The sequence below is a fragment of the Panthera uncia genome, chromosome A2, assembly GCF_023721935.1.
Source record: "Panthera uncia isolate 11264 chromosome A2, Puncia_PCG_1.0, whole genome shotgun sequence".
NCBI classification, from domain to species: Eukaryota; Metazoa; Chordata; class Mammalia; order Carnivora; family Felidae; genus Panthera; species Panthera uncia.
In genome coordinates this window covers 18,386,297-18,413,208 of record NC_064816.1, presented here as the reverse complement: position 1 = coordinate 18,413,208, position 26,912 = coordinate 18,386,297, and the positions used below count along the sequence as shown (strand labels likewise).

Below are 26,912 nucleotides of genomic sequence, written 5' to 3'. Positions count from 1 at the left end.
TGGCCGCGGCGGGGGCGCGCGGGGGCGGGCCGGCCGGGGAGGGAGGAGGGGGAGGGCGGCGCCGGCAGGTTGGCGGCGGCCGCTATTTGAGCGCCGGTCCCGGACCGGGCGCTCAGAGCGCTTCGAGTCAGCGCCGCGGAGAGATCGCGGCGCGCAGCCCGCAGAGGCGCTGCGGCCGGTGCAGCCCCGGAAGCCCCACGCGACGAAGGCGGAGGAGGCGGAGAGGCCGGATTGCCGCCCGCCGCCCGCGCCCCCCCACCCCGCCGCCGCCGCCGCCCCCCCTCCCCGCGGCGCCGCATCTTGAATGGAAACATGGCGGTGCCGGCTCGGACCTGCGGCGCCTCTCGGCCCGGCCCGGCGCGGACTGCGCTCCCCTGGCCCGGCCGCGGCCCCCGGCCCGGCCCCGGCGCCCGGCGCCCGCCGTCCGGGCCCCCGCGCCCGCTGTTGCTGCTATTGCCGCCGCTGCTGCTGCTACCGCTGCTCGCCGCCCCCGGCGCCTCTGCCTACAGCTTCCCCCAGCAGCACACGTAAGTGGCCTCCTTGGCCCGCCGCGGGACCCCGGCCGAGCCCTGCGCGCCCCTCCGCCCCCCGGCACGCGCCAGTCCCTCCCCGCGCCCCGCGCGGGGGCGGGGGCGGGGGCGCTGGGGTCCAGCTGCCGGCTGCACTGGGGGGCGGCGGCCCCAAAACCACAGGGCGGGCAGCCGTGGTCCCGGTGCTTCTGTCTGCGTCGCGAAACTTCCCCCGCGGTGCCCTTTCTCCCCCCAACCCCCAAAAGGGGCAAAGCAAGATCTGCAAGCCTTGGGATATGGTGAGGGGTTCCGAGTTTGCCAGCGGATTCCCCTGCGCTGTCCCGGTGAGAGGGAAACCTGAGGTTCGGTGAGGGGGCGGCCAGCGACCCCTGCCCGGCAGAGTTGGAGCCGCGCGTCTGCCCCACGTTTCCTCCCCAGTGGGAACCTGGCGCTTTTGAACCAGAGGTGGGGGGCACCTCCACACCTGTCTTCACTGCCCTTTTCCTTTGATGGGAATGGCTGGATGCAGAGGATGCAGGCACCTTGTTGTGACCGGTGCCACAGAGGGGGTCGGTGTCCCTTGTTCTCCACCTGAAGAGAGGGTCCCCGGGAGAGCCCAACTGGGAGGTGAAGGTGCTAGGGTGGGGGCCGAAAGTGAATGGCAGGGAGAACCCTGCCCACCCCTGCTGCTGCTACCAACAAGGGAACAGCATCTCCTGGCCCTGCCAGCTTCTGCTGGTTCTCATGGTCCTTCTGAGCCTTTTCTCCGTCCCCAAGAGCCTGCAAACTTGGGCATCCTCCTCTGGTGAGCTTGGCCAGATGTATTTGGGGCTGGGGGGTGGGAGGCGGGTATTCAGTGCATGTGGCCTTTAGGACAACAGCTATCTCTGTGGGCACCATGCCCCAGACTTATGTCAGTGCCCAGACTCCTCTTGCCCCTGTGGCTTTGGGCCATGGTGACCACCTTGTTGTCTGTTATCTGTCTCCAGGAGTGTGGAGCCACCTGTCCCTGAACTCCTTCACCAGTAGCCAGGCCTGGGGTTTGGGAAATAAGTAGCTGGGCTGCTAGTGGCCAAGGGGAAGGTGCTGGCTTCAGGGAAGGGGAGAGGCTGACTCTGCGTCATTAGACCATTTCTGCCCAAGGGTAGGAGCCCCTGGTTTTGCCGACTCCAGCTTGTAGGTTCTCCCAGTTGAGGGAAAAACAAACTCGGGAAAGGCACTGCTCTGAGTGTCTCTTCATCTCGTCATTTCTTTCCTCACACAGCCTGGCTGTGCTCAGGCGGGTGATCAGTTGGCAAATTACAGGTGCCGCACGGACGTGTCCTCTGTCAACCGTCTGGATTGTGTGTGTGTGTGTGTGTGTGTGTGTGTGTGTGTGTGTGTGTGTTGGGGGTGTGTTGGGGGTGTGCAGGGAGAGGAGAATCATATGGAAGTTCAGGGCTTTTGGGTGCATTATTGTCTTTGATTTGCCGTGATGAAAACGGACTTAAACCACAATGTTTAAAAAGAGCAGAAGCATTATTTTTTTGTTGTTCTTTTTTCCTTAAAGCCAAGCCACAATATTTTTCCCCTAGCCATTTCGTAGCTCCTTGAATGAAGGTTTAAATAGACGTCTCTTTTCACCTCTTTCCACCTTGCCCCGTCTCCTTGCAACCTGCAGTGGGTCAGATGGCTGCTGGGCTTGCATGGGTCTCCGTTGGAAGGACAGTGTGAGACCCTGACCAGAGTGGACACCTGTCACTTTGTCCCCAGCAAGAAGACGATGAGGCGGGTGTGATGGCAGCAGCACATTTCCAGCTGGACACTCTTCTGTTGTCGATAGAGTTGGAGCTAATTTGAGGGTTTGGGACATGTCTTGCAAACCGTAATTAGAGAATGAGAGCGGGGGTGGGGTGGGGGCTGCGCGGCTCTGAGGGTCTAGAGGGAAGTGACTAATGTGACAATGACAGACAGGATTTACCATGACAGCCAGCGCCCTTCAGCTGCCCTGGTCCCGCAGATGCGGATGCCCATTGATCCTTGGAGGGAGGAAGGGGAGGGAATGGAATGAGGGGCCCCGCATGACCATGGCTAGCTGGTGGGGGCTTTTGTTGAACTAACATGAAAGGCTAAGGCGGCTGCTGTGGGGCTGCTTGGGAGTGGATGGCCTCCCTGAACTCTTCTGGGTCAGTGTGGCCAGGCTAGAATGAGAGTTTGATACAGGTGGCTTTCTGAGATGGGAAGTGGGGGCCTCAGCGTCATGGCACCGAGGTGATGACCCCTCAGTGGAGGGGGCCCTAGGCAGGAAATCATTTCCTCATGAGCGTCTGGCAGAGTGATGGGGCTCGGGTCCTCAAGCCTCTGGGTTTTAAGCCAGTGTGGGTTTGGGGTTCGGTAGCCATTGTTTCTATAATTGCTGTGGCAGCGTGGCCCTCTCCCCATTAGGCGAAGTGGACCGAGGCTGCCGCTGGATCAAGGAGGACAGAGGAGTTGCCGCTGGAGTGGGGACAGGGCTTTGGTTTTGGTGGCTGAGGTGGGGGCGGGGGCCTCCCTCACCCCACCTGGAGGAGGCCACACGCGAGTACATGTGTGTGCACATGTGCACTCATGTGTTTGGAGGTGAAGTTGGTGGAGGAGGAGTCAGAGCACACTCTCTCTTTCACCTGCTTCCCTGTTTCCAATTCCGCTCACCCACGGCCGGGAATGGTGAGCTGTGAATGGCCACTGCTGCCGAGGGCAACTGCTTTGCCTCTCCCTGCGTCTCTCTCCCGCTGTCTCCTGGCCCCTCCCTGACCCCCTTCTTGGGTTCCCCCACCCCCATTCCTTCTCCACTTCCTTGTCCATCCCTCTCATTGCTCCGTGCCCACCCTGTCCTGCCCGCCTCTTTTGTGAGACCTCTGTCCCCTGTTCTCCAGCATCCCTGGGTTTCTCTGTCCCCTACTCTGTGGGGCCCTGGCTGAGTGCTGGGTGGAGCGCCAGGCTGAGCTGCTTGGCTGGCAGCACCCTCTTAGCCCCACTCTGCCCCCGTGATGATGCTGACCAGCACCTCCTTTCCTCTGGCAGCAGGTGGGTGGGGAACTGAGAGCCTGAGGGGTCTGGACCCACCCAGCAGATTAATGACAGCTGGAGTACGTGCTCCTTTTCCTGAGTGCCCACGACGGGGCATGCGTCAGTCTAGCTACGGTTAATGGTGGGTGACGTGTGTCTGTCTGGGCTTCTGAGCCCGCGCCTTCACCTCCCTGTGACTCTCTCTATTAGAGGGAGGCAACATCACACATCTGGGTCCCCCATTTCCCCAACAACCTGCCGCAGCTTTTGCAGGAGGGAGGGGGCGAGGCTTCACAGCCTGCTGCCACTACCACTGGCATGCAGGGCTGCCAAGTGCTCACATTCCTCCTGGTGCGGAGGCTTTGGGAAGAGAGAGACCCTTGGCTGCTGTCTCCCCTGTGCCCCACCCTTATTGGGCACCTCCTCCTAGCCAGCTGTGTCAGACTGACCCCTGATAAGATGGGGGGAGCCCTTTTAAGATGAGTCCCCTCATAATCTGTGGGTGAGTGTCACTCTGGATTCTCAGTCACACTGGTGTCCCCAAGGAGAGATTGACTCACAAGTGGAGTGAGCACTTCTACACTCAGTGCCTCCTTTTCCCTTCTGCCTGTGTGCAAGTGGGCACTGCCCGCTTTTGGCACCTCAGATGTGTATGGGTGGACCCTGCCAGCTCCTGGGGAGAAGGCAGTTTGGGGACTTGCTGGATGTTAGGTGTAGGCCCAGCAGACTCAAGCATTGGCCTCCAGAGCTGACCCTTTGATTGGGATGACCTTGCCTCAGTTTCCCTGAGATGAGAGAATCTGCTTAAAAGGCTGGTGGTGAGAATTCATGCAAGAGGCTGCAGCCTCTGGTGGGCAGGAAGGGTTCTGCAGGTGGGCACCGTGGCAGCTATTGTAAACATTAACATCAAGCCCTAATGCTACAGCCTGACGGACCCCTACCCACCCACCCCCATCTTTTCATATTGCTCCCATAGGCTGAGTGTCTTCCTATCTGCTTTGCTCATGTGTCCTCTCATCAGTGCATGCTTTCCTCAGGGGTTTCCACAGCTTCTGGAGGCCTCTGGGTTGTGCCACTAGCTTAGGCTGTACCCACCCACATGGGGTATCAGCTCCTTGAGGACGGACACTGGACTACCTCCCTCCCTCACTCCCTGAAGCCCAGCTTAACTGTGGTGGGGGACACCACCAGTCTAATGGTGGGCCTCCCCTCAATGAACCCAGGCCAGACCCTTATCCACATTACTACCTTGACCTCAGAAACTGTGCTCATGCCCATCCCACAGATGAGGAGACTGACTCAGAAAGATGAAGGTGCTGCCCAAAGCCCCACCACTTCTGGAGGCAGGACTGAGAGAGGACTAATCTGTTGGATGCTTAGCTGCCTTGCCAGGGGCCTGGGCACATCCGAACACTGGGCCCAGGAAATTGGGGGTAGGGAACCAAAACCTAGGTCTTTGGACGAAGCATGCCTAGGCTTTCCAGCTATAACCTTTCCCACACCATCCCTCTGCTCTTCTGGGTCTCAGGCATCCTTGAGGGGGCCTTCCTTGGCTCAAGCCTTCACTGCCATCCTACTTCCATCCCTTGCCACACATACACAAGTGATCATGGGGCCCCCCGACTCAGAGTTTCCTCTTCTCCAAAGCTTTGAGTCATAGGCCAGGACAGCCTGGAATGGAGGGGTGGGTAGGAGGGACTCCTATCTTGCGATGCCAAGATGCCATCACCCCCTCCAGATTCCAGTATGATTCCGGAGAGAAGGGGCATGAGGGTGTTAATGGAAACCTGAGGCTGGATCCTCTAGTCCCTTGGCAGTTTTGTGAGCACTGAGGGGACTTCAGAGGGCTCAGATCTTATAGATCTTACAAGTTTTCATGCTGTACAGACAGGTGGGATCTGGGGGGCTAGGGAGCTATTCAAAGGGCAGCTGGAGGTTTGGGAGAGTCAAAGTAGGCAGGCCTGTGGCATGGGTCCCATCTGGCAGGTTGTTGTCTGTGGGTAGGGGGCGGTCTCTTTCTCCTTCCTCTTCCGCACACCGCCGCTGTCCTTGCAGGCTTCTAGATTTGAGATCTGCCTCGGGAACTGGTGACCTGTGTCTTTAAGTGAGTGGGCTCAGGGCCTCAGGCAGGAGGAGGGAACACCAGGGTCTAGGCTACCATAAAGGCAAGGGTGGAGGGTTTTCCCACTGCTGGCTACATTCCTTCAGCCAACTGGGAAGCTTCTGTTCATGTCAGGTTGGGTTTTTGTTTTTTTGTTTTTTTTTCCTCCGGTGCCTACTGTCTAAACAAGAAGCTACAGGATCAATATTCATATTCCCAGAGGGAGGTGCATATGTGGTTTTTGCTTTTTTTTCTTTTCCCTTCCTCTCTTGTCCTATGTAACCTGAAGAGCCTTCCAAGCTGCCTGTGGCTAAGGTTGGTGGGGGGAGAGTTAGCCCTGCAGGTGACCACCAATGGATTGGGTTGCCCCTGGGGGGCTTGCAAACTCCCCAAGGGGATATCTTGGAGCTACTGAAAAGGAGTCAAAGATGCTGTCATTCAGGCCCACACAATCTGAGCCTGACCTTTTGCGGGCAGGACCTGGGGGCAGGGCTGCTCTGCCCTGCCCTGCCACTGTGGGACTTAGGCTGCAGGTTTGGTTTCCCTGGGCCTGATCCTGCTCATGGACCATCTAGTTCCTCTCTCACCTGAGCTAGGTCTTCTCCTTCTGAGGCTGGTATGGCCCACTTGGCTCCAGGCGGCTGCTAGTGCTGGTGCCTGAGCCTGTTGGGGGGGGGGGGGGGGGGGACCTCACAGAGTAGGAGACCCTGTCTAGCTGGGGTTAGGTGAAGGGAATCTTCACATGGGGGACTTGAGGGTCTGGTCCTGGGGGGACCTCTGTCAAAGGCAATTCCAGCCCAATCCTCTCAGCTGGGTAGCTTGCATGATGGTGACCTTGGACAAGGCCCTTCCTCCCCCTGGGCCTCAGTTTCCTCTCTTCCAGGGCTCTTCTGACTGTGACATTCGTGTCCTCAGAAGATAGGTTCAGGGTCTTCCCACTCCTCTTCACACTGTGCTCTAGCCACGGAGTGAGGCCTGACCCCCAGCCCAGCTAGACCTCATCTCCTCCAGTGTGAGGAGCCTGCACCTCCCACTGGCCTCTGGCCACACCTTGGGTGTCTTGAAGCTGCTTCTCCGACTGACCCACTTTGAACTCTAATCAACCTAATTGTTTAGCAGAGAGGGAGGGGCATGGGAAGTCTTTCCTGCTGATCATTATCCAGCTCTCCCCACCTTGGTAAGGACTGCTTAATTGAAGGGGAAAGGAGTGGCAACGAGAGGGAGGAGCTGCCCCTCTGCCTCTCTTCCCTGCCCTCCTGAGATCATGGGTCCCTGGCTCCCACCTCCACCCCTTCCTTCCCTGCTGGCCACATCTTTCTGAATGAGTCCCCTGCTTGGTGCTACTGAGGCTCTGCCACACCTCTCACCAGCTGTGTGACCTTGGGAACTTCCTCAGGCTCTCTGGCTCTTGGGGCCTTGTCTGTAAAATAGAGTTCCCTTGATTGTGGTGCCTCAAGGACTGGGATAGGAAAGGTCCTGAGGGATGGGCCTGACCCCAGAGAGTGCATGATGAGGGCATGTGGATCCTGACCTGTGAGGATTCTCAGTCCAGCTAGGTCTGCACTCCAACTACCAGGAACCTCTCCCATCATCCGTGACCCCCCCTGCACAGCCGGGCCCTGCGAGCACCAGAGACTCACTGTGGCTTTTGGGTCTTTCCTCCTGTGCTTGGCCTTTGCCTTGGCCTGTGTGCACATGTAATCTTGTGAATGGAAGTGTCTAAGAGTGTCCTCTTGTATGTGTTTGCACATGTGTGTTAGCTGTGTTCACTTGTGTAAACGTCCATTTGTATATGAAGACATGTGTTTGGGTGTGTGTGAACATGTGTGCCCCGGTGTGCACATGCTTGCATGTTGTTTGTGTGCATATGCTCAGGTGTGTGTGCATGCCCACGTTCACATTTGTATATAGGTGTTGGTGTGTGTGCATATGAATGCGAAGTTGAGGGTATGTTTGTGCATGTGTGCACATATGTACGTGCAGGCATATGCATGGTTTATCTCTCTGTACCCAGAATGTGCTCCCAATGGCCCCCTCCTGCACCTGCCTTTGAAGTTAATGCAAGAGCTGGGCAAATGCTGGCAGTGGGAAATAAAGCAGCCTGGTTGTTAGGACCAGTGTTTTGCAAACTTTTATGTCAGGAACAGCCTGAGTTAAGGCTGATCTGGAAAGTTTGATCATCTACCAACTGGCGCGATGACAGTCTGTGAAGGAAATACACAGGCTGTGTCCTTGTAATTCAAATTTTTGCAAATTGAATGGTATTTAGATGCACTGGAGGACTTGGGACTCAGAGAAGCTTGGTGAGTCCATTGTGAAGTGAAGCATATTTGCAAACAGCCCTCCACTTGTGGAGAATCTGGAGGTTGAGCATGGAGGTTGGGGTACAGGGAGAGTGGAAACCCTTGCTGTGTGACCTTGGGCTGGCATTTTTCCCCTCTTGGAGCGGGTGCCTCTCATCTGCACATGGAAGGGAGGGAGACTGGCATCCTTTGGAGCATCTGTTGTTGATTTGGGGTTCTTACCCCCAGGAAAATATTTGTGCAGTCAGTTGCGGGCATGATTTGGGGTACAATACCTTCAGCTTGATAATCTCCACATGTTCCTCTATTTGGGGCATCTGCAGCCAGATCTCTTCCTTTCAAAGATGAATTTTTGTCTACCGAGTCTTCATAAGCAAGCTGTCTGGGTGCCGTGTGCTGAGCTATGACCTTTGGGGTTGCTGTGTGCCCAGCTCAGCTCCGCCCCTGATCTGATGGGTTCTGATGTCCGAGAGAACTATTTAGTTTTGCTTTCCTGGCATTCTCAGGGCCTGTGTTGTCAGTGCTGGGACAGCCCAGTGTCCTCGGCATTTCAGGAGGAGGCTTCTGCAAAGGGCAGAAGCAACTGAGAAGGGGTCTGGAGCCTGCCGGGCTAGTGAGGGTTCCTGTGGGGTCAGGGTGCCTGGGTGGGACTATCTCCTTGGGCAGTATGGGCCTTGCATGGTTCCCTTTCTTGGGAAGGACATATCCCAGCCACAGAAGTCCCTGGGGACCCAGACACCTCCATTGTAAGACCAGGAAGCTGCTGTCTGAGGCTGCAGAGAGGAGCCTCGCCCCGACCCCACCCCCCGGCCCCTGCTCTGTGTCTTCTGGCTGCACACACCCTGTGGGCAGGACCCAGTCCCCAGTGCTCAATACAGGCTGCTCAAAGAATGATCCCCACTTAGCTGTCCTTGCACTATGACATACAACTGGTTCTCATAATAAGAACATCCCTGACATGGGATGCAGGAGCAATTTGAGGCCTCTTTTGGCAAGTCCTACAGAGCAAGGCGCCTGTGTGGTGTGAGGCCCCAGCTCCTGATCTTCCTCTGGGACACACCTTGGTGCCCCCATGCCACTTTAGAGTCAGCAGGGCTTTCTGGGTACCCTCAGGAAGGACAGCTTTGTTGCCAGATGGGCAAAAATGGGCCACCCATCCTGAGATGGGCAGAGGTCCCTGCTGCTACGAGTTTCCAGCCTGACGTGGCATTTTAGCCTCGATAACTTTCCTCTGCAGCCCGTGTTCTTTGCCTGCCGGCGCTGCCTGAAATGCTGCATTTGAAGCCTTAAAGGTCAGGCCTGGTGCTGCCACTGGTTCCTACAAACAAACAACAAAACAACCTACCTCAGCCCTGCCCCCAACTTCATTTATTAGAAAAGAGAAATGAGCTGGCAAAATAGGCTTCTGTGCTGAGGACTCTCACAAATGGACATTTCTCCTTCCCTCTGTGAGCTGTGGCCCGGGTGGGCATGGTGAGAACCTGGGAGTCTTCCCTTCCTTTCCTGGACCCCCTAGGCATGCTGCAGTACCTCCTACTGAGGGTTAACTATGACCTTGCACCCAGAAGCCTGCCATGGGCAGAGCCCTCCTTCCCAACTTTGCATTTGAGGAACTGCCTGGGCTGGCTCCTGTCTCTGGCCACTAGCCCTGTGAATATCCAGGCTCCAGCCAGGCAGAGCCACTTGCAGGTCCTAGTAGGAGCTCTGGTCTTTGCTCACTATATCCCTCAATCGGACTGGTCTGCTCATCCCAAGTACTGAGACCAAGAGCCCTTCTGACTGATGCCCTCTTCTGGCTCCCTACCCCTGTGGGCCTCTCTGACAACCCTGTGTTGGTATGGAGTAGGTGTGGAGCTGACCACTATGCCTTCAAAAGGCAAGTCTGAAGAGTGTATTTGGCTGCAAGGAAAAGAGGCAGCTTTTGTATCCACCGTGGCAACCACAGCATGATGACTTTTTCCATCATGATTAGTCCCTTTATCTTCTGCCAGGGAGCCCAGAGGTGGGTCTTTAGCCTGTCATTGAGGACCAAGTCTTCACCTGCAGTCTGCCTGGCTGGCCTCATTTTTAGTGGGGCTGTTCTTGGCTGAAGCCCCTCATGACAACAAGATGGCTGCCATAGCTCCAGGCATTAGAGGTATCAGACAATAGGAGTAAAGGGGTTTTTGGGTTCCTCCCAAGAGGCTAGAAAACCTGGCCCAGAAGCCCCTAGCCAACTTCCCCTCGCACCTCATTGGTTAGTGCTGGGTCACATGTCTACTGTAAACCAATCACTGGCAATAAGGAAGGTGCATTGTGATTGGCTCCAGCTAATCAGGATTTACCCTTGAGCAAAGGATGGGGTCACCTTGGGGCTGGAGGTGGGGAGAGATTCTTACAGACTTGGGTTTTGTTAGCAAGAAGCGGGGAGTAATGGAAAATAGGAAGGCAATTTCTGCTGCAGGACCAGACCAGAGGCCTCAACGTGGAGTAGGGGTGAGGAAGAAGGTGGGAGGGAAAGGGGGGGGGGCTGTCCATGCTCAAGGAAACATTTATTAAGGAAGTAGTTATTTTAACTACATCATCAGTCACTATGAGCTGTGCCTTGGGTGATATATTTCATGGATCCTATCCAATGAGATTAATCCATTTTGATTCCCATTTCATAGACAAAAAAAATTGAGGCTCAGCAGGGCTGAGTAATGCTGAAATCACACAGGTAGTGAGTGATGGAAGCAGGATTCACACCCCAGTACTCAGAACACCCAGCTACAGCCTCACACAGCCCTTCTGTAGCTCACCTCCTCTAGGCAGTCCCCTGACCACAGGACCCTTGGGGTGCCCCCACGCTCCTGCACTCTTCACAACTGTTCCTCTCCAAGGGCTGCCTCTTTTTATCAGACTGAGTTCCTTGGGGCATGGTTTCACAGGTGCCTGCTGTCTCACTGGGCCTGTAGTACCCCCGAGTCCTTGGAGGCTGTGGGTGTACTGAGAAGATGCAGACAGAGGGCATGTCCGACTGCTGCAGAGTTGAGGAAGTGACCCATGGATGTGGCCAAGGGGAGGGCCTGAACTTGGCTGGGTGCTGCCTGTGAGACTTGATTCCCGTTTGGGGAGGGGGAAGCTGTGGAGTAGGTATACTTGTGCCTGCTAACTACAGAGGGGACTGGGTGTCCATTGGTTGGCTCCCTTGATGGATATGATAAGATCCATGCTCCAAAGAGACTGCATTCTCATGACCTTGCCCCTGGCCCTTCCTGCTACTCTCTGGGCTCTGTTGTCTGCATCAGTCTTGGGTCCAGGCTGGGCACAGTGTCCAGGAGTCAGTCAGCCAAGGGCACAAGTCTTGGGAGAAGCCCTGGGTTCTGTCTTGCTCCTAGATTGGGTGCCCCTCTGGTCACTGTTCCCCACCTGTCAGTGAGAGAAAAGGATTCTCTGGGGCTGGCCTTTACTGGCACAGCTGTGAGTCCTCCAGACCAAGAAAGGCTTCCTCTGATCTGAATCTCCTTTTGAGGCCTTCTCCCACTCACCAGCTGGGAGCTGACGATGGTACTGTGATCCCCTGTGCATACATGGAATGGGGGAGCAGGGCAGGCTAGGTTCACTCTCCATTCCCCCATCACTCCACTCCCTACCCTCCATCCTCCTACCTGCTCCATCCCCCACTCCCACCCTGGTGGTGCCTAGATTTACCTATGGAAGACTCAGAGGGAGGGAGACAGACAGGCAGCAAGGTCAAGTATTTAAGCCAGACCTTGGCTGCTGCAGGCCCACAAATTCAGGGGCTTGTGCTGTAGGGTATGGGCCTCCTTTCCTCCTTCTGCCAGTGCCCTCCTACCCTGCCCTAGCCTTGGCCTGTGTCCAGTTCACTGTGGGAGGCTAGGCAAGCCACCTGCCCTCCCTCCTTCTCTGAGCCTCAGTATCATCGTCATTCCTGGGACCCTCCAGATTGATGGATCCTTCCATAGCTGAGGATGATGCTCTCCTGTCACCCCATCTGTGTTGCTCTCATCTCTGTCCTACTCTGTAAGTAGCTACTATGGAGACCACAGCCAAGGGGGCTGCTTCTGATGGGCACAGGAATGGACACAGGAGGGGATCTCTGCCCTCAGGACTGAGTACCACTAGGACAGCGCCATCATCTTCCATGGGGGCTTAATAAGCACCTACTATGCACTGATCATGGAGTAAGCCAGGGAGCAGTCAGATGGGCTGCAAAGGGCCTTGCCAGCTCCAAGCAGGACCTGCCTGTTGTCTAGCTGACCTCTGCCCATCCCTTAGTGCTTGACTGGAAGTCACTGTTCCCTGAAGCCTCCCCTGACTTCCCTTGTGGGTCAGGGGCTTCCTAGGCTGCCTGAAGGCTCCCCCATTCTTGTCTTGCAATAGTCTTTGCTGCCTACCTTTCAAGGCTCTGTGCCTGGGAGAGTCAGGGGCGGTGGCCACCTGTCCTTGGCTGGAGCTCCAGGCTAGCACATACCAAGTGCCCAATAAATGTTTGCTGAACAGAGTCTACACAGATGTCTGCAGGCAAATCTGGTTGTGTCTTTGGAAGCTGGAAAAGCTTTTACATTGTTTGGGACAGGACCTCCATATGGACCTAGCTTTGCTGGTGCCATGAGGCAAAGGCCACTCCACGCACCCTCCTGTGGCTCTTTCACAAGGAGATGCCCCAGCCCAGGGGCTGCCTCCAAGGTCTGTCCTGGGGGGAGAGGGGGAGGTAGGTCCAGGAGCCCATGGGGCTATGTTATTTAATTGGGTAGGGGCAGGGCCTAGGCATCAATATTTTTCCAGAGCCACCCAGGTAAGCCCAGGTAGAGAATTATAGCTGTAGGGACAGGAAAGTAAACGCAGGATCACCCCTCCCCCTCGCCCCACCCAGCACAGGGTACTTCCCCAGGGAAGGCGGGGGTGGGGGCTGGCATACTGGTTCTGGGGAGTCTTCTGGTTGTGGTACCTGTGGAAGCCAGCTGTTCCTAGATGCCTATGCATGTGGCCAGTGGCCAGAGTCTATGGTCTGTCTCAGGGAGATCACTGGGCCTCCTCAGCTGGCTGCCACAGTCCTTCCTGACTGCTCCTCTGTGTTGACACTTGGTCCTGCCTCAACTACTCTGCTGACCACTCCACAGCCTGCCCGAATTTCAGGACCCACCTCCTGACTGCCCCTTCCCGCCCGAGTCCGCTTAGCTGTATGCTGGGCCTGTTCTCCGGGAGCTCACAGTCTATGGGAGACTGTCAGTGAAGAAGAAATGGAAGCAAGGCTGAGTAAGTGATAACTATGCATGGCTGGCGCTCCAAGCAGCATCCAAGGGGTGAGGAGACACCACCTCTGGTAGTAGTGGGGGAGGTGGGGCAGGACTTATTCTCCAGATGGAGTTCTGACAGGCCTTCTCAGGGTTGCAGCCATTCCCATGGTCCTAGGCCTCCCCCACTCAGAGCTGTGGAGGTCCTGGGGAAAGCACTTGGACCCACTTTGCTCTGAGAGAAAGCCACTGGTGGGGGTGGGGAGGCAAGGACAAGGGACAGGGGCACGGTAAGGGAGGGGCTCATCCATATGATCCAACCCCAGTTCCCGAAGCTCCAGGTGGTGTCCATCCCTGTGCTGCTGATGTGTTCCCCAGGCTGCTGCACCCCTGGACAGTGCCTCCTAACACCCAGGATGCCTTGGGCTGTGCACAGCTCCTGACTGGGGCCCCACAGCCCTAACTTCCCTGGCACAGAGCAGCTGGAGAGGGGTGGCAGGAAACAAGCCCAGAGGCCATTAAGTGGTGTGATTGCCATGGTTCCTGATCCAGTGCCGGGGGAAATAAATTTCATAGGGGATTTTCAGATTGGTGGCGTATGGAAGCCATTACTCTAACATGGAGAAGGGTGGGGACTTCATGGGGCCGTCCAGAGGGACGGAGCCAGAGCCATGGACTCTGCTGGCCTTGCTGCACTTACCTGCTGCCTGCTAGAAAGCCTGGTCCAGGGGACCGGAATCAAGGATGGGAGAAGCTGTGAGTCACAAAGAAAGCCCCCTTTACGACCTTGTTTGAGTCATTTTGTGCCTTAGTTTCCTAATCTCTAAAATGGGATCACGTTTCGTGTATTTTATAGTTGTGAGGATGGAGTGTCCAGTCTTTTAGCTGACACTGTTTGAGCACCTGCCCCCGTACTCAAGAGATGGTGTTTTAGTGACAGCATCTGTGTTAAAAAAAACCAGGAAACTTGTGAGTGCTTTGCACTTGTGGGCGCCTCTGACTGGAGTGGCAGCAGGAGGGTCTCACTGGTAGAACCCCCATCTAGGCCATGGAAATAATAATACTATCCCCCACCTCTAATGTGTAATGGTGGAGGCTCACGGCTTCCTGCTGCCCCCAGCCAGGGGGCTCAGAGGGTGGGGGTGGAGGTCACAGGTTGCAAAGTACCTGGCAATGTTGGGATGCCCAGGGCAGGAGGCTCTGCACCAGGGCCAGGTTTTAATGGGCACTGGGTAGTCTGTGGAACAAATGAGTGCATGAAATTAGTTCCCAGGAGACCAAGCACTTCTCTGCCAGTTCCCCTTTCTCCCTTGTCCAGAGGGCCCACCTTCCCTGGGTCCTTCCACACCCAGGCAGCCCAGGGCCTACTCTTCCCAGATGGAGAACTTTCACAGGGCAGGGGCTGTGTGTTAAGCACCTCTCCCAGCAGGGCAAGTAGTAGGAAACCTCATGTTAAATAAAATTCACAAAGTTGATGGGTAGCCACTCTGAACCCTGCTTTCTCACAGATGGACCTTGGGGACATGTGGACTGGGCTGGTAAACATAGGTTAGATGCCGTGGCAGGGGTGGCCCACAAGTCAGCACAAGGGGGACACGAGGGCCTGCTCCCCTCATCTCCCTGCTGTCGGTAGCCCAGCACCCTCCACCCTCTGGCACGTGGAGGTGCTCCCTGCGTACCTGGGGTTGGAATTCTGCCGGACTCTGTGTGGGAGAGCAGCCTGCCTTGGTGCCTGTGGCTGGTCTGGGTGTGTTCACGGGACTTCGTTGTGGGCAGAGCTCACCTCGCTCCTGGGCTTTGTGCCTGCCGCACCCTCTGTCTGGACTTCCCACCAGCTCTGCAGTGCCACCTTCACCTGGCCAGCCCCCCAGGTTGGGTCAGGCCCTTGGCATGCATCACTAGAGTCCTCTTCCCTCCACTCATCGGGTCTGGATCAGATCTGATGTCTGTTCTCCTTGAATTCCAAGCTCCTGATGGCAAGGCTCACACCTGCCCTGATCACCACTGTTTTCCTTCCCAGTGCCCAGCCTGCAGCCTGGCCCAGTAACCATCTGAATGAATGAATAGAGAGTACATGAGCTAGTGGGGAATTTGTGGAAAGCTGGAAACAACGTGCAGAATATTTTGTCAGGAATAAGCCCTGCTCTCCTTAAGCCAGCCCCAAGGACAACTCAGGCTCACCAGGCAGAGTGGCTTCTCTCCGCCTGGCCCCCTCCCTGGGGCTCCTCAGAAGGAGGGGCACTTGCCGAGGTGGCTGCTGAATCCCCCTCCTTGCTGCAGCTCTGGATGCCACGCAGCCCACAGAGGGGATTTGCATTGCTAAAGGATTCACCACAGAGCACCTGAGAGTAACCAGCCCAAAGCATGTCAAGGCGGGTTGAGCACTCACATTCGATTTACATGCAGCTTCGAGGCTCTGAGAAGCTAGGTGCTAGCAAGAAGCAAATCCCAGAGGAAGTGGGCATCCCTCCTTCCAACCTAGTCCAGGCTCTCTAGGGGGGAATTGGAGGGGGCGTGGGCTTCACAGTGCTGAGACAACATGCCTATGGTAGGACAGCCCTGGAGGGGTATAAGGAATAATTTCACAATTATTGGGGAGGCAGTAGGGGCTCGAATGTAAGGGCAGGCCCCTTCTCAAGCTGGAAAAGTTCGTAAATGAGGGGGTGGCCCTTATCTGCACCCTATTTCCTACTTTAAATCTTGGCCATTGGCATCCACCTTAAGATTAGGGAGACCCTAGAAGACACGCCCTGGTCTCTGGAGCCGTACTTTACTGGGTTCAAATTACAGTTCAGCATAGACTGGCTGTGTAGCCTTGAGTGTGTTGCTTCACCGCCTGGGCCTCAGAGTCTTCATCCATGAAGTGGGCCTGGACTGGTCTGCGCCTAGCCGTGGGTGCTGTGTGACATCAGTGGGAACCACACACAAAGCATCCAGCATACAGTGAGTGCTCCACATCACTGGTCCTTTCCTTGGTGTTATGCCACCTGCTGAAGTTGGGAGGCCCTTTCCCAGCCCTGCCCTGCAGCTTCTCTCCCACTGCTGAAGGAGGTGAACAGGGTAGGCATCAGTCTGGTGAGGGCAGGAAGTTTGGGTAAATATATCCTGAGGCATTTCCAGAAGACTCTTCTTTGCCATACTGCAAGCTAAGCTATGAAGGGAGCTTGGTGATGGGACCAGGCTACAGCCCCAAGTTAAGGCAAGGGTCAGTAAAATGAGGTGAGGACTATAGGTTAGGGACGGGGTGGAGGAAATCCAGGAAGACTTCCTAGTGGAGGTGACTTGGTGAAGGGACACAAGGCCAGAGAACAAAGCTGGGCCTGATAGGTTTAGTTATGGTCTTTGCTCCACCTCGTCTCTGTACCTGGATGTCCTCCGGGGCCCTGCCATTTTCCACAGGGAGATCTCTGTCCTGAGGAAGAACAGAGGATCCTGAGTGGGGGGGGGGGGGGTCTCTGTTCTCCTCAAGGCAGGAGGCCATGTCAAGGATGCACACAGAGGACAGCTATTTGTGGCTCATCGAGGATTTGACTCACTTTGGGGGGTGGGGAGGATGTGCAGGAGGGGAGATGGGGACGAATGAATCACAGAATCTGACTGGAGTAGTTGGTGACACATGGATAGAGCCTGTGTTACCACTTCCAGTCAGGCTTCAGCTATTGGTATGGGGCAGGGATTGGCAGCTGAAGCTGCTGGGTTCCTCCCTGACCCACCTGGTGACCTCTCCAGATGCTTCAACCCTACTGTGCACCTCTTGAGACCAGGCTTGGATGTGGCTCCCCCGTGACAGCACAGGGATGGGCATACAGAGGCTGCAGCGATATATCCCCCTCCTAAGACTCAGCTTTGTTAACATTGGTTTATCCATTTGCTAAATGGGCCTGAGTAGGGGTTACCTTCCCATTGTGCCCGACTCCCTGGGGAATATGCTGGAGAGAGAAGCAGGTACTGCAGACCTAAAAATGTCCACGATCTGTGCCAGTGACTAGGGCAGGTGGCTCCCAGCCTGGGGAGCAGACGGTGGATTCTGGGCAGAGTGGCTGGCAGATACCCTGTGTCCTTGGCTGGGACCCTTTGCTTTACTCTGGAGAGGCCTCAGCTGGTTCTTGAACTCTTCTTGTTCACTGCTGTGTCCCAGCTCTAAACTGCTGGGAAATTCACAAACAATGACACCTGGGTGTCGGTGCCCCGGAGATCCATGATCCTCACCCACCAGGGGAGCTGAGGTGGATGATCCAACTGCCACTGCAGTTTGAAAACCACAACTCCATCTGTCCACAGATGGGAAACTGAGGCACAGAGATGGATGAGCATGCACAAAGCCCATGGACTCAGGCACTAGGAATCAGAATCCAAGCGTGCAGGAGAAGGCACCATGGGGCAGGGGTGGGTAGAGTCACTGGGGTGCCCCAGATGGGACAAGAAAACAAGAGATATGGAGAAGACAGCCCAGGTCTGGGCTACTCCTTCCCTGCACTTTCTTTTTGCTTCCTGGAAAAATTGGCTGCTCCAGCGCCCAGCCCTTCTGGGAGAGCCATGAATTATGCACAGAAGCCACAGGCCTGGGCAGGCCCATCATAAATGAACTTTAATAATTCATACGGAGAGGAGCCAGGGAAAGGGAGGGCCTCCTGGGCCAGCCCTGGAGCAGCCACTAGGCTTCCAGCCCCTCTGCAGCCTTCTGTCAGCCCACCTGCCTGCTCCTGTGGCACACAAGGTAGGGCAGGGTAGTGGGGAGGTCACCCGACTCTGGGGAGGTGCAGCCACTTAGCAAATGGCCTATTCTTCCCTGCTGAAGAACGAGAGCCTCCTCCCTCAGGGCTCATAGCCCCAGGCAGAGGCGGACTGTAGACAAAAGAGAGGATGTCTGGTGCAATGCTAGCTAACATAGTAGCCCCAGGAGGCATGTGGAGATCAGTTGCTGTTTGGGGGGCCCACTTAAAGTGGGGTGTGAAAGTGGACTTCACCAAGCAGTTGATGTGTGTTCAGAGACCTGAAGGCAGTGAGAGAGGGGCCCCCTGGACTTCTGAGGAAGGACCGATCGAGGCAGGGGGAACAGCATGTGCAAAGGCCTGTGCACAGAGTACAGGAGTCTATTCAAGCCCCAGCAAGGAGGCCAGTGTGCCCTGAGGAGCAAGGGCAAGGATACCACTGGGTGGATGGCCGCTGGACGGACTTTGCCCTTCCTGTGATGGCATAGAACTGCAGCATAGTGTTGAGAGAGGAAGGACATAATTCCAACAGGCTGTGCATGGAGGTGAACGGACCAGGAAAGGTGAGAGTGAGGGCAGAAGCTGAAGACCGGTGAGCTGACGACTGTATGTGTCCTAGAGAGAGATGGTGGCAACCCGGGACAGGCTGTGGGCCAGGGAGGTGGTAGGCAGCGGGAAGATTTGGACTCTTTGTACAGGTGTGGTGAACAGGACTTGCTGATAGAGAGAAAGCAGATTCCAGATCACCCTGAGGCTTTGGGCCTGAACAGAGGGAGCTGCCATCAGCTGAGTCAAGGGAAGTAGGTGGTGAGGGAGAGAAGGGAGAGTGAGGATCCAGAGGGAGGTCGGGGAATCGATTTTGGATCCATTCAGTTTGAAAGGCCTGTTAGACATCCAGGTAGCCATGGGACACCAGCAGCTGGACATTTGAGAACTGGGGTCCTGAGGAGAGGTGTGTGTCATCCTGACTGTCATTCATTAGCTATGTGACCTTGGGCACATCACTCAGTTGCTCTGTGCCTCAGTTTCCCCCTCTGGGGAGTGGGGTTGAACGACTGACTTGAAGATGAATCGAGGCAGTGCAGTGAGAGCCCTGGCCTATCACCGCTGTGATGCCTGACTCACAGGCACAGGCCCCAGGAAGGAAGACCCCAGTTAGAGCCCTTGGGAAATGAGTCTCCAGATGGCCTGTGGAGGCCTCAGACCGCTCCTCCTTGGGCAAAGAGACACAAACCACAAACAGAGATCTGGAGAGACGAAGCACAGGGCTAGATGTGGGCCACAGAGCAGGGCTTGTTATACGACAGGGGCTGGGGGGAAGATGGCCTCAGAGCTCCTCCTTCCCACCCAGGCCATCACCAAGGCCCTCCAACATGAACTCTGGCCTGGGTCCCCATGCCTTCCCTGCCCCTTGGTGCCTTCCCCAGCCACTCTCCAGGTACTGCAAGGGCTGCTCTCATGGAGGCTGGAGCTGTCCCCCTTAGGCTCTTCTCCCTACTGCTGGAAAACTCCAGACCAGGTATGGTGAGCAGGGTCCTGCTCAGGAACCCCGTGACTGTGGGTGTGACAACCACCTCACTCCCAGAGAGATGAAAGGATGTTACCAAGGTCACAGAGCTAACCATGGCAGAAACTGATGTCAGGCTCAGGTGACCCTTCATGCTTTCCTAACCACTGCTGGGGAACCTCTTTCCCCTTCTCAGCCAGAACAACTCTGGCTGAGGCCTACATCGTCTATGGGTCCTTCCTGACTGCTGCTGCCCCTGTATGCCTTAATCCTGCACTGATGGTGGGGAGTGAGGCTGAGGTCTGCGACCATTTGCTGTGTGAGTCTGGATACTCTCCATCCCTCTCTGGGCCAAGTGGGCTGCCTGGTGCTCCCAGCCCAGGGCCATGCTGCTCTCTGGCTCCAGGTCTTCTCCTGCCCTCCCCCCACTCAGGCTGTTAGGAGTAAATACTGGGCTGGACCCAGCGCCCTAATTAAAGCTGGCTGATTGTTCACTGTTAGTCTGAGGGAGGGAGGCACAGTCTTGCTGCCTTCTAGCTGAGAGCCAACTAGAAGGAAAAGCTTTTTCCCCAGGAAAGATAGGGAAGGGACAGCCCGTAATTAATAACCTCATTAAGGAGCAGTATTTGGGCAGGGTCCCAAGATACACATAGTCGAGGCCGATGGATTTGGACTAATTCGAGCTTTGGCAGCACCAACCCCTCCCCAGCTCCCCCGGGTCTCTGAGAATCGCTTGTGATAAGTGGACTGCTTTTGTCCCTGTGTGCTTGGGGATGGTGGGATGGGGATGGCATAGGGGGTCAGGTGCTATGTTGCCCATACTATAGGGGTTTCTTTAGCTGAATCACAAATCAGTTGAAGATGGGCCAGTTTCTTTGAGTCCTTTGCCTCAGTTTACCTATTGAAGGGGTGGTGGCTAGCTGGGGAGCCTCATTCCACCATGAATCAGCTGGTCCAGCATGCTCCCCACTCACCCCGTGCTGACTGGCCTCCACATCTGTAGGCGCTCTCATGTCCTTGGCCAGGAGTAGCTGGGCGCAGTTGTTCTCTCAGGAGCGAATGACCTTGGCTAGACTTTTCCCCTCTGCCATCCTTGGGAGGCTGCGATCGAATCAGGGTCAGGGGTTATACACTGGCTTTGAGCCCTGAAAAAGGCCTTTGAGGCTCAAGCATCTTCTCTCTTGAGCAGGCAAAGGGAAGTTTTCTCTGATCACGGGAGGCCCTGCCCTTCCCAGGGATTACGCCTCTGTCAAGGTCTCTAGGGCAGTGCAGGGAGGGGCTGCAGCCCACCTGGAGGCCTCAGTCTAAGGAAGAGGCACAGCAATCCCATGCTTAGTGAACTGCAGGTCTGCGGAAGAAGATTGGACTGTGGGTCTGTGCACATGAGTGTGTGGGGCAGTCATCATTGCTGACATTCCTTCCACGGGGCCCTGGTGTCCACCTGCCTCTTCTTTGGGTCCTGAGAGTAGACACGTGGTAAGTTTTATCTCCGTTTTCCAGATAGGAAAACTGAGGCCTAAAAGGACACATCTGGCTCAAGGCTTCAGAAGAGCCAGGGCTGGATCCTGGCACTCAGTCTAGGTGGAGAGGGACATTCACCCGAGTGGTCAGGGAGGACTCCCTGGTAGAGGTGGCTCTGGAGGTGCCACAATCCTGGGGTGCAGCCTTGAGTTTTCTGCTATTTACAGCAAGGCTGTAATCTAGGGGAGGGCTGGCCATGGCTGGTGCTCTGCTTCAGCAGAGGCTACAGCTGTTCTCTGAGCTTTGGGTGACTGTTGGGGGACCGACACAGGCCACCTAGGCCAGGGTGGGGAGTGGCCCCCTTGCCCACTCACCAGTTATCTTCCCCTGGGCTGGGGTCAGCCTGACACAGGCCCTCTAGCTCACCTCTCTTGGGCTTTGTTCATGTCTGTATCTCTCCGTCTGTTTCTTACTACCCTTCTCCTGCCCTATCTTTTCTTCCTTCTCCTTCAGAAGACTGCGAAGGCACCGAGGTGGGAGGTGGCAGGCCAGCTGAAATATAATCAGAATAATTAAATAGCAATTTATTTTAAATCATCGCCTCCCCCAGAGCTGGGAGAATAATTGGCCAGCCTGTCATGAGAGAAGCAGGAGACCTGTGGGCTGCCACCACTGCCAAGTTTGGTTCACATGCCCTTAGCAGCAAGTGGCCTCCACTGTGCCTGCTCCCCCACACCCCTCACCTGCCCCAGCCTAGTCCTCTGTTTCGCCATCTGCCCCTTCCGCTTCACCTACAATTCCACACTTGGCACACCTCCAACCCCAACATGATGGCTGCTCTGCTGAGCTAGTGGGGGGACAGTAGATTGCTCATCGGTATCCAGTGGAACCAGATTTATCCAGGCAGTCTGCCTGGTGGAGGCAGCCTACAGCTGGGCTTTGATGGCAAAATGCCTCCATAGCAGTGGTAAGAACAACACCACAGAGGCAGATATTGGGAGGCCCCTATTAGGCCTTGGCCTCCCTGGACCTGCTCCTGTCTGCTCTGGAACAAATCCTGCCTCCTTCCCTCCTTGCCCTTCTGCAGGGTCCAGCCGCCCACACCCACCCATGCCCTCCGAGGGTAAACCTGCAGTGTCACCTGTCTCTGGTTTTTTGATTTGTTTAATTATAGATGAGTTTTCTGCATAATTTATTCCAAAAGCCTGGATTATACTGTACAATTAAATCACATTCTGATCAACAACTTTGCGTATAAAATTAACAACTGGCAACAGTTTAATCTGTGCTGCTGCATCTGCACATAGGCTCTTTCCTTTTTTCCCCTCATCCCTCTCCCCCTCTCCCCTTCTCTGGGCTTCTCCTACCCCCTCCCCCTGCCCTGCCCCTCCCCTCTGGGGGAGCCTGTGCAGCTCAGAGCTGGAGGCCCCCAGAGTGGGCTCTGTAGTTTGACCAGGGCCTCCCCCGGGTTCTAACTGGGGTCTCAGTGGTTCTGCCTTTCAAAGGGGGTCCTCATCCCCAGCTCCTCACCATACATGTGGATGACCTTGCTCCCTTGCCTGATAGTGACAAGGCCTCTTCTTTCACTTACTCTTCTCAGTTCTGAAGCGTGCCCTGGAGAGCAAGGCCTGGCGTCCTGCAGCACCTCGTCTTCTTCCCACTGGGCTGCCCTCAGCCTGCCCTCAGCCTGCCAGGCCTGGGACGAGTGTACCTCTGCCCTTTGCCCACTCCTGGCCTCTCTTAGCCATTAGGGGAATCCTTTCTACACTGCCTCCCTCCACATCCTTCTCCCCAAGTGCAGGCATTCCTAGGGGATTTTATAAACACCGAGGGCTGTATTGGATGGGCTTCTAGCCCCCCGGAGTGCCTGGTAAGTATGCCAGACATCAAGGCTGCCACGTAGATTTGGCCATTGACACTATTCAGCCAGTCATTTCCCCTATTTACAGACCAGAATGCTGAGATTTGAAGGGAGCTCAATCCAGGGGCACCTGGGTGGCTCAGTTGGTTGGGCAGCTGACTTCGGCTCAGGTCATAATCTCACAGTTTGTGAGTTCGAGCCCCGCGTTGGGGGGCACAGAGCCCGACAGCTCAGAGCCTAGAACCTACTTCAGATTCTATGTCTCCCCCTCTCTCTGCCCCTCCCCTGCTTACGCTCTGTGTCTCTCTGTCTCTCAATAAATAAACGTTAAAAAAAAAATTGAACGGAGCTCAATCCTCCCCCTCCCCCCAGGTCACACAGCCAGCCACTGGTGCAGGAGGCTGCCCAGAAGCTGCCTTGTCCTGGAAGGGTGGGGTCAGGGAGCTGATGGAGCCAGGAGGACAGGTCTGGCTTCTTTCTAAGTATGTGGCCCCGCACCCATCCTTGCCAAGGGCCTCAGTTTTTTAGCTTATGGAATGGGGGCCCAGTGCCTGCACCTCCCTGGGTTCAGGCACATGGAGGTTACAGGGATACAAGGCTCTGTCCTCAGCCTCTCCCTCTCCTGCCCATGCCAGTCATCCTGAGGGCTGCAGCCCCTGGCTGCACGTGCCTCCTCCCAGACACTCTCTCTCCTCCCTGTCTTGCTAATTTGGCACTTAGAGACACTTGGAGATAAGCAGTGTCATCTGGATGAAGAGCATGGAAAATCACAGGGATGTAGGGAGCCAGCAGGTGGGCCTACCCTGTTGGGAGGGTGACCCACGGGCAACACTGTCTGACCAGGGAAGCGTTGCAGAGCTAGGCACCTGGACCCAGGCTAAAGGGAGCCCAGACAAGATTTGGTCAGCTTGCCTTTGACCCAGCAGGTCCGTGGATCCTGATATATCCCCCATACTTCCAAATCCCCCATGCCATTCTGCTAGAAAGAGTATGACTGTATCTGGCTAAGGTTAGCCTTGGCTTGGTGGGTGGTTTCTCCAGCCTTCAGACAGGAACTCTATAGGTGCATAGTTGACTCCTGGCCTCATTAGTCCCTTTTGTCACCCTTTGGAGCCAGCACTGGTACCCTAGCCAAACCCTGAAACCCACAGAATCTCTTCTCTGTGACAGTGAAATGATTTATCTATCATGTTCTTTTTTTTTTATTTCACTTATTTATTTTTTTTAACATTTATTTATTTTTGAGAGACAGAGCGTGAGTTGGGGAGGAACAGAGCAAGAGGAATACACAGAATCTGAAGCAAGCTCCAGGCTCTGAGCTGTCAGCACAGAGCCCAATGTGGGACTCAAACTCATGGACCATGAGATCATGACCTGAGCCAAAGTCAGACGCTTAACCGACTGAGCCACCCAGGTGCCTCTATCATGTTCTTTTTAATACTGAGACATACATATTGCCTTCCTAATTGGGTTTGGTTTAGGTGAATAATTAGAGTAACTTATTTTCCCTGGCATTATGTATCTGGGGCCTGGGGCCTGGGGTCTGTCCGTCGGGCCCAGGGTGCCAGACCAAGGGCTAGAGCCACCCCTAGATCCCAGGAGGATGTGTTGTGTCCTGATGTGTCATGGGTGGACCAGTCCCTGTGGCCTACAGCAGAGTCTAGAGCTGTTTAGTCTGGGAGTGGAAGTGGGAAGATCATACGTGCTTGTGAGCATGAGTGTGTGTGTGTGCGCGTGTATGAGTGTGAATGAGAGAGTGGGAGGGAGGAAGGGAAGAAAAGAGTGTGTGTGTCTTGGGAGGAATTCGACTTTATCCTGAGATTTGGCTCTTCTAAATTATTTTAGTGTTGAAATAGTCTGTTTAGATGAAATGATGGTGATTGTAATAATAATGTGTTGTCTGAACAAAATAAAAACTTGGCATCCGTGTCTGTTCTTCCAATTAATTTTCTTTTACTTATCTGTGAGATCCTAGAATGAGAGACCTATAGATACAGTAGGAAAGAGTCAACAGCCTGGGGCTGAATCAGTGGTGTGCTAGTAAATGTTTACAAGTCACTTTCCAGGGGGAAAAAACTGTGATTTGTAGCATTTACTGATTTCTGCAGTATAAATATTCCCACTATGGCCAATTTCAAGTTCTCAAAGTGACAGTCCTGAATGCAGAGCAGGGAGGAAGTGCACACTCTTGGCCCTTGGTGACTCTAGCATATGCGTGCATCAACTTCTGTGTTCATTTCTTGGGTAGGTGATCTTGGGCTAGTCACAAAAAGCCCCTGTGTCTCAGTTTCCTCATCTGTAAATTGGGGATGATAACGTTTGCTTCTTTGTGAGGACTAAAGCGAGAGAGCAGGTGGCATGCCGGCACCATTCCATGTGCATAATGGGTGCCCTTGTACATATTAGTCCCAGGAAGGATTATGATTGGCATTCTTCCCCTAGACCAGTGAATGGCTGAAGTCAGGGCCAGGGCAGAGCTAATGGTTCCCTTTGGAGAGCAGCTCCTTGACCTCACCCATTTTTGTACCTAGCTGGACACAGGACTGTGCAGCAACCCATCTCAACATTAGCCCCCCCGGGGCTCTGTCTCAGGAGCACAAAACAGCCACCTGCCCCACTGTCCATCCACAGCCAGGGCCAAGCAATCAGCACCTGGTACACAGGCACAGGGGCCAAGCGAGCCCTCCATTCTCTGCTGGGCTTTGCCCTCCTCCTGGCTAGCAGCTGATGCCTGATTGCCCTTTGTGGCCTGGTCTGCAGCCTGGCCTCCTCCTGGGCGTGGGGTTAGTTTTTTCCCCATGGTGGGGAGTGGAAGTGGGCATCAGGCTGTGGCTCAGCCAGCAACAAGCTGAAGCTAATACCTATTTCTTTTGATGTTGATTTTTTTTTCCATCATGGTCCTGACATTCAGCTTGGCAAATTGCAATTAGTGATCCGCCTGCCTCCTGCTCCAAGTTCCCATGCCAACCGACCCGGGCACACACAATGGCACAGGCCCAGCCCCCCAGCCACAGGCCTGAAGATGGATGTGGGGCAGGGGGCTGGGGTGGTGGCTTAAGCTCTTCTGACCCAGGGAGCTAGCAGAGTCCTGGCCCTGAGTGGCACTGGGGAGTGTAAGGGAGGTAGCAGGCCCAGGGCCAGACACAACCTCCTGGATCCTATGGCTTCTGGGTCCCTCCTCCAGAGGCTGGGGGGCTGGTATCACCCAACTTGTATCTTGCCCTGTGGACTGTGCTTAACCCGTGGTGTATTTAAATCTCTGTGGTAACCCTCCTATGAGCCCTCCCTGGAACGGCCTTGTTCTGCATCTGGTGGGTTGAGGAAGTTGAGATGCCTTTTCAGATGCATTGGCGCAGAGGCCTGTGTCACAGCAGAGAACACCTTTGGAAGTGTGGAGAACATCTCTCTGGCTGGCTTTTGTCAAGGACCGCTATGATTTTGCTCACCTGATCTCGTACTGCCTGAAGGAAGGGTCACAGGTTAGAACCTGGGCCAAGCCTCTCCCCAGATGCCATTCCTGTTCATGCATGTGGGCTGAGAATACTGAGCTGTGTGGCCATCTGTCCATCCTGTCCACTCACAAATATTCCTGTGCAACACCCTTCACCACCTGCTTTCATGTCCTTCTCATACCCTGTGAGGTGGCCCTAAATTATACCCAATTTCTAGAGGAGGAAACTGAGACACAGATAGGGTAGTATGCGTTCACAGTAACACCAGTGTGAAGGAGACCTGCTCAGGCAGGTGGCTTAGGTGAAAGACTCATGAGACTTGCCAGGCCTCCAGAAAGGGGTGGGACAGTCTGAACTGGACCTGTGGGTGGCCAGTTCATGCAGGGTGTGTACGTATGAGCTTCAGATAGCATCTGTTTGCCCGGGTGCTGGAAAGGTGAGGGCTGTCTCTGCCTCAGGTTCTCCAAATCCTTCTCAGTTGAGGCGTCCGGGGGGCTGGGAGGGGGGCAGGCAGGGATCTGCCCCCAGCTACACAATGACTTGGTGGTGACAGCAGTGACTCCTGTTCCCTCCCCTTCCTCAGGCCCCACCCAGCCTTGGGGACAGGAGACTCTGAGATCCTAGCCCCCGCGTGGCTCACTCATGTCCCCCTCTTCCCTGGTGTCCAAAGTCCCCATGTTCAGAGCATCCACATCAAGGGCTAGCTCTTCACAGTGAAAAATAGTCTCCCTGCAGGCTTCTTGGAGCTGCTGGACTCCCT

At 55.4% G+C, this 26,912-nt stretch overlaps 1 protein-coding gene across 1 annotated transcript in view; it reads left to right on the top strand.

The window, feature by feature from the left end:
- Positions 1-312: 312 nt before the first annotated feature.
- CACNA2D2 (calcium voltage-gated channel auxiliary subunit alpha2delta 2) overlaps positions 313-26,912 on the top strand; it is a 143,463-nt gene continuing 116,863 nt past the window's right edge. The window contains exon 1 of the mRNA XM_049642226.1: positions 313-527. Within this exon, the coding sequence (XP_049498183.1) occupies positions 313-527 (215 nt within the window). The remainder of the gene's footprint in view (positions 528-26,912) is intronic.